Raw genomic sequence first — 13,383 nt, forward strand, 5'->3', positions numbered from 1 at the left:
CGAATGAATTCAAATTAGTTCCCACTCCAAGAATGTTTTCAACAATTGTCACCATGAAATTTATTTATAATATATTAAATAATATAATATATTAAAAGTTGCGTGCACTTCCTGTCAACTTTTTCCATAACTAGTTCCCACGTCCACATTTATAATGGAAGCTGTCTATGTAAACTTGTCACGCTGTAATTACACCTCCCGACCAGTGGAGGGGCTGCAGTACCAACAGTGGGGGGAGGGTGTAATTACAGTGCAACAAGTTCACATCGGCAGTTTCCATTATAAATGTGGACATGGGAATTTATGTTGAAAATATATTTTAAAAAAAAACAGATTTATGACTTCAAAATGGTGGCTGAATTTCGTCTGTGCCCTGCTCCAATTATTTGCCGCCCTCTCACCCCGCTTGACCTGAAGACTACTCTTGGTCATGACACGTGTGTGCAAGGCTCGTACTTGTAACTTTATTTTGTGTTCACAGCAATAAGGCAGTATCCAGAAGCAGAATCTTCTATGAAACAAAAGCAGTGCCCCTATAGCATCCCATTCATGTCACCGATATCAGGACATGACATGGGATGCCCAAATAAAATCCACCTCGGACCGATACCTTTTCCTACAGTCCGATTGTCAATCAGTGATGTATATTGGTCACTATAGAAACAATAGACTTTGAACAGACGTACAGCTGATTGATACAAATTTTTCAATAACATTTACTCTGTCTATCTAAACTCACATAAAATATACAACAGGAATCCTTCATTTTGTCCCTTTTTTTTTTTCACCGTCTGTCCTGGAGCTGTTGACGAATACTGGCTGCCGTTTTACTGCCACTAACGACCTTCTCTTTTTTTTCTCCCCCCGCCCTCCCAAAATGGCCATTCTTCATATGTAGGCCTAGGCAAGAGCATCGGCAAACTATTTAAGTGGGTGGAGGGAATAGGGGGGAGCGGGGGGTGGGGGGGCAGCATCACAGCCAAGCCTCAAAACCTGCCTCCTTTCTTCAGCTCTGGCCCCAGTCTATTCCCCTTCTTGAACCGTGGGAGCTGAGTCCATGTGTAGTGCCCTTTACTGATGCTCCTGCTGCGATCAGTCAACTCAATGCAAATATAATATATTTTGACTAGTTGGCAGTAGAATCTCGAGGCTAATTAAGACAAGTAGTTCATGCGGAGAGCAATTTTGCGAGCATATCAAGGGGATGGGGCACCACCATAATCTGGTTAATTTGATTCAGTTTCATACAGAATCCTCTGCTGATATTAACAAAAGAGCTCTGTCAGCTAATAATATCTTGCCAGATTATCAGGTTTGTGAATGGGTGGGTAATGAGTAGTTTGATGGTTTCTTTGTGCTACTAGCACAGAGTATCTGCAGACTTTGTTTCTGGTAATTGTAAGATGAGAAGAAAATCAGAATAGTACTTCAAACAAGTTTGTGCTGTGACAGGTAGAAATTATTCCTCAGTAGAGACTTGTCCTGACAGGCAAGATGACTCTTCAGTAGAGTTTGCGCATTTATCCGTTCATCTACAGATAAATGGGGAAGTAAGACACGGCTGCTCTTGGTCTGCACTCTTGCAATGACCACGGGATCTCCTGCCCTCTTAATGTCTCCTTCTGGATTTACAATCACTTCTTTGACTTTTATCTTCTCGCAATGTGTGGTCTGTTCCATGTAAAGCTACTGTTGAGACCTCAAATCCAATTTGTGTTCAGGGCAATGTAGTCAGTCTCGAGACCGAGCTGCATGAACAATGCCAACTATATTGTGTCCTGTATTGATTCACTTGATCAAAAGATACTGGTCTCATGGAATATCTTCTTGGCTCTCACTAGAAATCTTAAATACTGACCGGCATTGAAGTATAAAAATACAGGCCGCTCTCTCAAAGCCCTAAAGGCTGCCTTAGACTCCGACGCATGGACCGTGCATCCAACCTACTGTCCAAGTGCAACCCATACATTCATTTTTGTATCTGCAATGAGGAGAAGGCCATCAACCTTGGCCACTCTTCTCAAATTCCTAACAGACACATTCCTGCCACATCTCCTAGCCCCTGCATTCAAGACCTGTGGTACCCCTCAACTCCCTCAGTCTTCCTCTCCTTCTACAAATTGCATCCTTCATCTGGTCATTCTTGTGTTATTACTTCACCTTCTCTGCTGCTATTTTCAACTTTGGTCATGTGCTGTGCTCGATTTAAAAAGAAAATGGAGATTGTGAAGTCCAATAGTCAAGGATGGTTGTAAGTTCTCTTTGACTTTCAGTTGCAGGCAGAAGATTTGGATTTCCCTCCAATGCAATGTCTCATTGCATCATCAATACTTGCTTTGTTGTGCTAAATCAGGACTGTGTCTTGGATCTAGTAGATCCTTCTATCTTCTGAGTATTCCCTGGATTTGCTCTCTTTCTGCCCCACACCCACACCCACACCCACCATGTGAAAATGTTAATACGGTGTGAAAGTTCTCGTCACTATATCCAGGTTTAACGAAACTGTAGCAAGTGCTATTGGTGGTTGTACAATGGTGTAAGGATATTGTCACAAGGTGTTGATATGTTCTATTTTTCTGTGGAGATTGAAAAGGGAAGATTATAACTTTCATATTCGGGGAAAATCACTTGACTGGAAACTCTGACGCTGCGAATGTACAGTGGAATAAGTAGACAGGAAATTGCTGTCCCTTTGATTCTGCCATTTTGTCTGACTTCCGGGTGCCCCTAATTTTACTGCTCATTACTTGGACACAACATTTATCTCCTGTAATTCTTTAGTGTGGCTTGGACTTGGGATAAAATTCTATCAAGTTACTTTTTGTTGCAATGAGAATGTCCTGCATTTAAATATTGCCTTTCACATCTCTTGAAATGTCTCAAAGTACCTCTCCTGCAATTATTAATTTGTTGAAGTGCAGTGACTGTTGTTATGTAGGTGAATACAACTGCTATTTTATGCACAGCAAGATCATAGAATAGAATCATAGAAAGGTTACAGCACAGAAGGAAGCCATTCAGCCCATCGAGCTCTATGTACAAGCAATCCAGCTGGTTCCACTACCTCGCCCTATCCCCGTAGCCCTGCACATTTTTTCAGTTCACGTACTTATCCAGTTCCCTTTTGAAGGCCATGATTGGATCTGCCTCCACCCCCTCGGGCAGTGCGCTCCTGATCCTAACCACTCGCTGTGTAAAAAAGTTTTTCCTCATGTCACCTTTGGTTCTTTTGCCAATCACCTTAAATCTATGCCCTCTTGTTCTTGACCCTTCCGCCAATGGGAACAGTTTTTCTCTATCTACTCTGTCTAGACCCTTCATGATTTTGAATACCTCTATCATATCTCCTCTCAACCGTCTCTGTTCCAAGGAGAACAATCCCAGCTTCTCCAGTCTATCCATGTAACTAAAGTCCCTCATCCCTGGCATCATTCTAGTAAATCTCTTCTGCACACACTCTAAGTCCTTCATATCCTTCCTAAAGTGCGGTGCCCAGAATTGGACACAATACTCCAGTTGTGGCTGAACCAGTGTTTTATAAAGGTTCCTCGTGACTTCCTTGCTTTTGTTCTCTATGTCTCAATTTATAAAGCCCAGGATCCCATATGCTTTTTTAACCGCTTTCTCAACCTGCCCTGCCATCTTCAACGATTTGTGCCCATACACCCCCAGATCCCTCTGTTCCTCCACCCCTTTAGAATTGTGCTCTCTAGTTTATATTGCCTCTCCTCATTTTTCCTACTGAAATGATTCATCTCGCATTTTTCCGTGTTAAACTTCATCTGCCACGTGTCTGCCCGTGCCACCAGCATGTCTATATCCTCTTGAAGTCTATCACTATCCTCCTCACTGTTCACTACACTTCCAAGTTTTGTGTCATCTGCAAATTTTGAAATTGTGCCTTGTACTCCCAAGTCCAAGTCATTAATATATATCAAGAAAGGCAGTGATCCCAGCACCGACCCCTGGGGAACACCACTGTACACCTCCCTCCGGTCCGAAAAACAACCGTTCACCACTACTCTCTGTTTCCTGTCATTTAACCAATTCTGTATCCATGTTAATACTGCCCCCTTTATTCCATGTGCCATAATCTTAATAGCAAGCCTACCATGTTGCATTTTATCAAACACTTTTTGAAAATCCATGTACACCACATCAACTGCATTGCCCTCATCTACCCTCTGTTACCTCATCAAAAAATTCTATCAGGTTAGTTAAACCCGATTTGCCTTTAACAAATCTGAGTTGGCTTTCCTGAATCAATCCACACTCATCCAAGTGACTGTTAATTCTATCCTGGATTATCGTTTCCAAACGTTTCCACATCACCGCGGTTAAACTGACTGGCCTATAGTTGCCGGCATATAGATCCCACAAACAGCAATGAAATGAAGGATAATAACAATAGTGTAGCAGTTATAATACTGGACGAGCAACCCAGAGAGTTCAAATCCCACCACGGCAAGTTGTGAAATTGAATGACCATGAAAGTTCCTGGATTATTGTAAAAACCCATTGCTTCACTCCTACCTGATCTGACCTGTACGTGACTCCAGTCCTGTTGGAAGTGGCCTAGCAAGCCAATCGCTTCAAGATGGCAGCCCATCAGCACCTTCTGAGGGCAGGGCAAAAAATGTGGCCTTGCCAATATCACCCACATCCCAAGAATATATATTCTTTTAAAAACTGTATTCAGTGGCATTGATTGAGGGAAGAATTTTCTCATCTGTAAACCAAATGTAAGTGATGTCATTGCATCACCTCTCATATGCATTGGTTTGAAAATAGAATGTAACAAAATGAAGTTATAAATAAATTGAGCTTTAAACTGTGGGCTGGAGTACATGTTTGGTGGGTGACACACTTTGCTTTAAAATTAATATGGAACAACCAATATGTGTGAAGCCCTGGGTTGTAGCCCGAAATTAAATCATGCTGAAATTACCCCTATGATCTCAGTGAAGTCATGTATTGACTCCTAGGTTTGAAATCTTACCCGAAGCCCTTGTACAGTAACACATCTAGAGCTAGGAAGTTTCATTAAGTTCCATTCGTGGCTTTCATTACATGTAGTGAGCTGCAGTAACACTGTTAGGAAAATTCATCTCCCTGTTACTTTTCTCTGATTTTCTTTCCATTTGTCCTTTCCGTTGAGGACCTTTGGGCTGTGAGAAGGGTGTTGAAGATGCTGTTAATGGTATGCTTGTTATTTTAAGGATGGAAAAGTGTGATTATGCTCCGTCCAATTCCAGTGATAAGGTAGTTAATCCACTTGGCATTCCAGTTAATTTTAATGCTGCACAAACTACAGATAGAACTGAATAATACGAATGCCACTGTTACTGGTAATGAAGGTACTGTGTGAGGGTTGGAATATGGTGCTTTGGCACTCACACTGGACCATGGAGGGGTGGGACTGGAACTGGTGGGCACCATTCTTCATATAAAAAGTTCACAGTGGCTTGGCTGAATCTTTGAGGTGACAAGAAGAGCACTTCCCTTTGGACACGATACTGACAGTCCATATGTGGAATAGCCTCCCTTCAACAGGAGTCGATGTTATGTCAGTGAAGTCCTTTCAAATGGATTGGATGAAAATGGTTTAAGGATGAAGTTTTTTTTTTAATCCTTTTGCTTGAGATTACAGAAATCTTATTTGTGGAATTAATTGAATACAGCTGTTTGTAGTTTTCGACTGATATCTTGGAGTAAAAATTGTTTACTCGGAGAGTGGTGAGAATGTGGAACTTGCTACCACGTGGAGTGGTTGAGGCGATTAGCATAGATACATTTAAGGGGATGCTAGGTAAGTACGAGAGAGAGAGAATGGAATACAAGAATATGTAGATAGGGTGAGATGAGGGAAGGTGGGAGGAGGCTTGTGTGGAGCATGAACACCGACATAGACCTGTTGAGCCGAATGGCCTGTTCCTGTGCTGTCAAATTCTATGTAATTTTCGCTGTATTATCTTTAGGAATTACTGAGAAATTTCACAGCTTTGTCTTGTTCTCTTACATCAAGATGAGTCACAGTCTGTCCTGATGTAAATTGTATACCCTCTGTTCGATGGAGCTGCCTTGATTGACTCTTTTTTTGCATTTCTTGTATATATTGTCTTGCCAATTTTCTCCCCTTTCCTCTCTTGAAAGTGTTAACTCCTGGCTGAAGTCAGCCTCTCCTAGTTATCTCCTAGCTGAAGTACAGTTCCTCAGGTGCCAGCCAGCCTTTTGAACCCATCCAAGTGCCTATTTTGTATGTGCGAGCTTGGTAAGTACGGTCATCAGGCTCTTCACAAGGCCAATCCAAACCGAACCAAACCCAACCCTGTCCTCATCCAGACGCACACTTCTAGCAGGGAATATGCTGTTGGGAATGGGAACCTTGGCTGACCCTTCCCTCTGCTCTCCCCTTTACACTGAGGTATGTCTCATATGCTTAATCCACACTCCTTGTAGTGGTAGGGGTTGGGCTTATCCATAGCAGTTGGATGCAGCTGCTCACTGTTAGTAGTATGAGCTGTGCTCGTCTGCATACTAATCGCAGTTTCGGGCCGATTTGATGAGTACGCACAGCTCGCAGACAGCCTTCCTCGCAGGTCCCCGTGCACGGAGAAACCATGGGCAGTGCTCCCATGACTTCCCGGTAGGCGCTGTTCCCCGACAGGGCTCCCTACGGCACTGGGAACATTCCTGCTGCAATTCCTTGCCTGACAATCGCCCGTAAGAAATGTCCCATTAGAATAGGCCCTGCTCAAATAGTGCCTCCTTCTGGTAAGTGAAGGCAGCACATCTGCTTGGAGGAGAACGTTGGACTTTCAAAGGTCTATAGAAGATTCAGGAAAAGCCATTCTGCAACTCTATGAATAATGAAACCTTTAACCTCGTGACTATTTGCCTTTAAAATGGGAACATTTATTCTGGCTTTCGCTCTAATGCACACACGTGTTGGGTCTCGACAATGCTTTGTGCAGGATTATTTGCCAACAAATGCTGAAACAGCTGTTAGACTTTATTATAAAAGAGCAGCCAGTGGAGATTAGACGTGGAGATTCATTCGGGTTGAGAAAGCCAAGCCAAATTGTTCTTAATACCAGGTTGAAGTTAGCCAGCTGTGGCTGGACTGCCTGACCACAGCAGCCTTGTATTGAGTTTAATGTGTACCAGACGATCTCCTGCAACGTTGCTCATAGAATCATAGAAAGTTACGGCACGGAAGGAGGCCATTAGGCCCATCTTGTCCGTGCCAGCCGATAAAGAGCTATCCAGCCTAATCCCACTTTCCAGTACTTGAAGTGCCGTAACCTACAGGGCTACGGACCAAGTGCATGTTCAAGTTTTAAATGAGTTGAGGGTTTCTGCCTCTACCACCCTTTCAGGCAGTGAGTTCCAGACCCCCACCACCCTCTGGGTGAAAAAAAATCTCCTCAGCTCCCCTCCAATCCTTCAACCAATTACTTTATATCTATGCCCCCTGGTCACTGACCCCTCTGCTAAGGGAAATAGGTCCTCCCTATCCACTCTATCTCGGCCCCTCATTATTTTATATACCTCAATTAAATCTCCCCTCAGCCTCCTTTGTTCCAAAGAAAACAACCCCAGCCTATCCAGTCTTTTCTCATAGCTAAAATTCTTCAACCCTGGCAACATCCTCATAAATCTCCTCTGTACCCTCTCTAGTGCAATCACATCTTTCCTGTGATGTGTTGACCAGAACTGTACAGAGTATTCAAGCTGTGGCCTAACCAATGTTTTATACAATTAAACATAGAAACATATGTTTCTATGGCAGGAGTAAGAGTAGGCCATTCAGCCCTTCGGGCCTGCTCTGCCATTCAAAATGATCATGGCTGATCGTCTAACTCAGTACCCTGTTCTCGCTTTATCCCCATATCCCTTTATCCCTTTAGCATTAAGAAATATATCTATCTCCTTCTTGAATACATCTAATGACTTGGCCTCCACTGCCTTCTGTGGTAGAGAATTCCATAGGTTCACCACCCTCTGAGTGAAGAATTTTCTCCTCATCTCAGTTCTAAATGGCATACCCCGTATCCTGAGACTGTGACCCCTGGTTCTGGACTCCCCAGCCATCGGGAACATCCTCCCTGCATCTAGCCTGTCTAGTCCTGTTAGAATTTTATATGTTTCGATGAGATCACCTCTCATTCTTCTAAACTCTAGTGAATATAGGCCTAGTCGACCCAACCTCTCCTCATACGTCAGTCCTGCCATCCCAGGAATCAGTCTGGTAAACCTTTGTTGCACTCCCTTCATGGCAAGGACATCCTTCCTCAGATAAGGAGACCAAAACTGCACACAATACTCCAGATGTGGTCTCACCAAGGCCCTGTATAATGCAGTAAAACATCCCTGTTCCTGTACTCAAATCCTCTTGCAATGAAGGGCAACATACCATTCACCTTCCTAACTGCTTGCTGCATCTGAATGCTCACTTTCAGCGACTGGTGTACAAGGACACCCAGGTCTCGTTGCATCTCCCCTTTTCCCAATCTATCACCATTCAGATGATAATCTGCCTTTCTGTTTTTACAACCAAAGTGGATAACCTCACATTTATGCACGTTATACTGCATCTGCCATGTTCTTGCCCACTCACCCAACTTGTCTAAATCACATTGGAGCCTCTTTGCATCCTCCTCACAGCTCACATTCCACCCCAGCTTTGTGTCATCTGCAAACTTGGAAATGTTACATTTAGTTCCCTCATCCAAATCATTGATATATATTGTGAATAGCTGGGGCCCAAGCACTGATCCCTGCGGTACCCCACTAGTCACTGCCTGCCACCCGGAAAAAGACCCGTTTATTCCTACTCTCTCTACGTTTAGTTTGATACAAAAATGGCTTCAGCTGTGCTAGGAGTTGAAGGGGAATTAGTCACTCCAGCTGTGGTTATTCTGACTTTGGTTTTGATGCCATATTTTACAGCAGTGAGAGGGGTCAAAGTTGCATTTGATGCCTGTGGCTCTGGATCCCCCCCGCCCCGCCCCGCCCCGCCCCACCCCACCCCACCCCACCTCTGAAAGGTGGTCCCATTTAAGCTGTCCTTTTGGTTTACGTTGCCAGCTGGGAACTAAATCATTCACCTCCATTTTGCTGCTGTAAACAAGGTATTAGTGTTCCAAACAGATGTCAGAATCAGCACGCAACACTTGTTAGGAATGTTAAACAAGGTATTATGGAAATTGAGCCTCTGGGATCTCCAGTTTGATTCAACAGTCACTTTACCAAGAATTCCAATATGGTGCAGACAAGGAGAGCTGCTAGTGATGAGCGACTGCGGCCGACAGTGTCGTACTGCGATGGTGCCAGGGCTGTGACACCAGTGCGACTGGATGGGTCCCAGAGCCAGCCACGGATAACCCCCCCCCGCCACCGGAGCCAGCCACGGACCTGGCCCTGACCCCCCCCCCCCAATCTCCCTTTAGATTTGATTTGATGTCAATGATCGACTTTGTGTGGGCAAACTCCTAACTGTCCAGATCTTCAAGAGCAAATTCAGTTATTTATAAACAGTAGTAATGTATCATCAAATTCATATAATGTATAAAGTGGAGGATAAATATTTTAGCACCTTGCAGGGATTTTTAAGGAGCAGTTACAAAATCTCTTACTGAAAATCTGCTGAAACAGCTGGATCAAGTTGAAAGCTGAATTGTTGGTTATGTTGAGTGAAGACATAATGTTGAAACCGTAAACTCCTGGAAATACACTGCATCAGTGGTAATTCTGAACTAATTTGAATACAGCTGGGCTTGTCTGCTTTCTTTATGTGTATATATAAGCTTTTATATACACAATAAAAAAAAACATGTTGGTTTTGGATGTGAACATCAAGTAAGGCTTGAGCATCAAAAGGATTTCTTCACCCCCCCCCCCCACCCAAGTAAATATTCTGGATGGAGTCCAATATTGGGTGTAGTCCATTATTGGTTGTATTGTTTAAGTCCTGTTGAAGGAATAGGCTTGACTGGTCAAGTGGCCTTTTTTTGTCCAATGTATTTTTATGTTCTCTTGATGTAGAGTGATGAGCTAATTGGAAATAAACCACACAGTGGATTTGACTTGGAGGAAGTGCTCCCTCTCATCTATCCTGTTCAAGGCCTGTGATGTTCCACAGAGGTGGAAACTGTTGCAGAATTTCACCCCCATCATTTTTCTTTCTTCCGCTCCGAAACGGTTTCCCCTGTTCGAGTTGTACCTCATTGAGTAACTGAAGTTCTGAGCGGGAAAACTCTCAGATGAAGAAAGATAGAACTTGCATTTATATAGCGCCTTTCATGACTTTAGGACGTCCCAAAGCGCTTTACAGCCAATGAGGTAGATGACGCTAATCTTCTAAACTCCATTGATTTGCAGATAGTTAATTCCCTAGGCATTTCACACCTTGCACATGACTGCACAAGTGAAGTGTGCAAAGTATGGAATACATAAGGATTAGCCTTTCTGAACATTGGCATTTCAGAATCTTTGAGCCTATGGTGCATTGCTTACTGTCTGTGTATTAAGTGCTTGTACTGTATCTCCATGTGTGGTGAATGCAACTTCAGACTATTCTGAATTGCAGCAATGTGTTTCCCAGTTTAATTAAATGTGATTTCACCTGCCTCTGCTCCTTCTCGAGTCCCTTGCCGATGAAATCCTTATTGACATTTTTGTCATCTCTAGACTTCATTTCTCCAACATCTCTCTTTCTGGATATCTAACCACCTCCCTTCACAAACTCCCAACTCATTCAGCACTCAGCTGCCCATATCCTCTCCTACACTGAGTCCTGTTCACCAATCACTCTGGTCCCTGTTGATCTAAACCGGTTCCCTGTCCCCAACACATTAAATTGGAACTTCCTCATCTCCAAATGCCCCCCTGGTCTCTCGAACTCTGTCGCTGCCTCTACCGTTCTACTCCTCTTCTTGCATTTGAAACCATTCTTATAACTCATCCTTTTGATCAAGCTTTTGGTCAACAAAATCTCTCGTCAGTGGCGTCCATCGATTTCGAAAAAATGTTTCCCTCCGTAAGCGTCTCGGGGCGTTTTTCTACGTTGAAGGGGCTGTTTAAGTGCAAGTTGTGTTGATGAGCTCAGCGCACGGTTTTGAGCGTAACACCAGCTGGTGACTGTATCTGTCAGCTGGCAGCACCTGGTTCACTAGCACTTCAAAGACAGCAGGAGATGAAGTGCTGTAATTTAAAACTCTTCATTTCGAATTTGAAAAACTCTGAGCAGTAATTTTAAAGCTCAGTCTTCACTCATCATGCCAGCATTGTGGATGCCAGCATTTGACACAAAATAAAGCCACCAGCTCAGCTGGCCGCCATTGAAAACCTAGATTCTGATACGTCTAGGTGATCAGTAAGATGTTCAGTGACAGCGATTACTGTAAACTGCTGAGTAACTCGTGGGCAGTTTGGAGGCTGAACATATTTAACTGGCTTTAACAGTTTGCAATGCCCGAGTTTTAAAAAGTATATTTTTATGCAGTGTTTAAAAAATATTTATTATGTAGAAGCACGTTATTAAAAATACTGTAAGATGTGCCCCACCCTGGACAGACTTTCCGCAGAATGTGGTTGGATTTGCAGCAGAAATTGCCATCATTGTGCCGCAGAATTCTAGGGGTTCTGTTCATACTGATTGCTTACTTGCACTCGCAAAAACGCACACACAAAAGCACATGTAGACATGCTGAAACACACACGCAAAAACGCACACGTTCAAAAACGTACATACACAAAAATACATGCACACCGAAAAACATACATGCACACACACAAAAACACACGTAAAAACACGTGTGCGCACACGCACGCGCACACACACACACACACACACACACACACACACACACACATATTTCAAATAAGGTTTATGTTTGTAGAACAGCAACATTTATTTTTAAATCAAAAAAGCCAATTCTTTTGCTGGAACATCTGCCACGGATGATGTTTGAGGTCCTTGCGTGGAGCTGCAGAGAATGGTTTGACAGGCAGGCACGGGCTTTCCTTCAACACTTGTACTAATCTCTCTTTTTAAAACCAGTCAATGCATTGTGCGAGTATTAGTATGCCCTTTTGTTACAGTGATGGCCAGTGAAAATAGTTGTATGCCGCAGGTAGGGTCGGTGATGAAGCTGCTCGTATCTGTTCAGCTGGAGAATGTGTTGCAGGAAGGGCCTGCAGATCTGCTTGAAGTTCCACTGTTGTAAATACCGCAGCAAACCCATCGTTCAACCACCAAGCCAAGTGGGTTAGTTGTAAAACTAAATGTGATTTATGGGCATGTATTGATTGGGTCGGGCTCTTGGGTACTTGAACATAACATAGCTGAAGCTGTGCCGAGTGTTTTGAGCCAGTTAATGAAGTGTTTCCAGTTTGAGAGCTTCGCCTTCGATCACATTAATGATTTGAATTTATTTCTGTACACACAGTTTGTGAATTTACAGTGTTGATGTTCGAAAGTAAATGACTTTTTTTTGTCTCCAGATTGTAAATGCATCTAAGGTTTTCGATGAAGTCCCGATCCCAGAGGACTCCGACTTGGACCAGAGTCACCTTAGACGGCGGAGCTATCCAGTCGAATCTGATGATGAGGACTTTGTGGCATCTGCTGGTAAGTGGAGAAAGGAGTCCAAGAGAAAGATGGAATTAAATTTGGCTATTAATATCAGAATGGCTGATTCCATTCAGAGTGCTTTATTTCTCCTTTCTCCCAATGCTCCCTTGAAGTCCTTGGCTCCCTGCTGGGCTGAGGTTTCACAGACGCTCTCGTGTGCGAACCTTTGAAGTAATTGTGAGCGTGCTATTTGACGCTGGGAAGCATTGCGCTTGAGCGTAATTTGGTCCTCGCCCAACGTTCACACCCCCCGTGCTTCCGGCGGAGGCCGCTGGATGTGATCAAGAGCAGGAACTTGAACTGATGGTCCCCTCCTTCACCTAGGGCTTCTGGGGCTAGTGTAAATGCTCCCAGTGCTGATCTGGCTAAGCACAGACCAGGGATCGACCCTGAAAGCCTACCTTATCTGTACCGCTCAGCCACTGAAGGGCTCCAACTTGCTGAGCCATTGCAGAACTTCCGCATGTTGATAAAGCAATGCTGCAGGTTGAAAGTACTGAGGTACGCGTCAGGAACAGACTTATGGTAGGTCGATACAAACAGTGATTCAATGCCATAAATCTGGATAGGGAAACATGGTTTCCTTTTAAAATGTAACAGACAAAACAGTGATTTGTTGAAGAAAGTTTTGTGATCAGCTGTCCTGTATTTGGTTCTCTGTTCTGGCTAGCAGGTTAGGGTTTAGGGCAGGAGTGTTGAGACAGTGGTTTCACATCTGGCCTCAAGTCTAGTCCCAACCGCTGGAT

The 13,383-nt window shown here is 43.7% G+C and overlaps 1 protein-coding gene across 1 annotated transcript in view; it reads left to right on the forward strand.

Moving 5' to 3' along the window:
• The window catches only part of hspg2 (heparan sulfate proteoglycan 2), a 473,886-nt gene that overhangs the window by 102,799 nt on the left and 357,704 nt on the right, over positions 1 to 13,383 (forward strand). The window contains 1 exon segment of the mRNA XM_067970061.1: positions 12,508 to 12,634. Coding sequence (XP_067826162.1) covers positions 12,508 to 12,634 — 127 coding nt within the window.

The sequence above is a fragment of the Heptranchias perlo genome, chromosome 32 (assembly GCF_035084215.1).
Source record: "Heptranchias perlo isolate sHepPer1 chromosome 32, sHepPer1.hap1, whole genome shotgun sequence".
NCBI lineage: Eukaryota > Metazoa > Chordata > Chondrichthyes > Hexanchiformes > Hexanchidae > Heptranchias > Heptranchias perlo.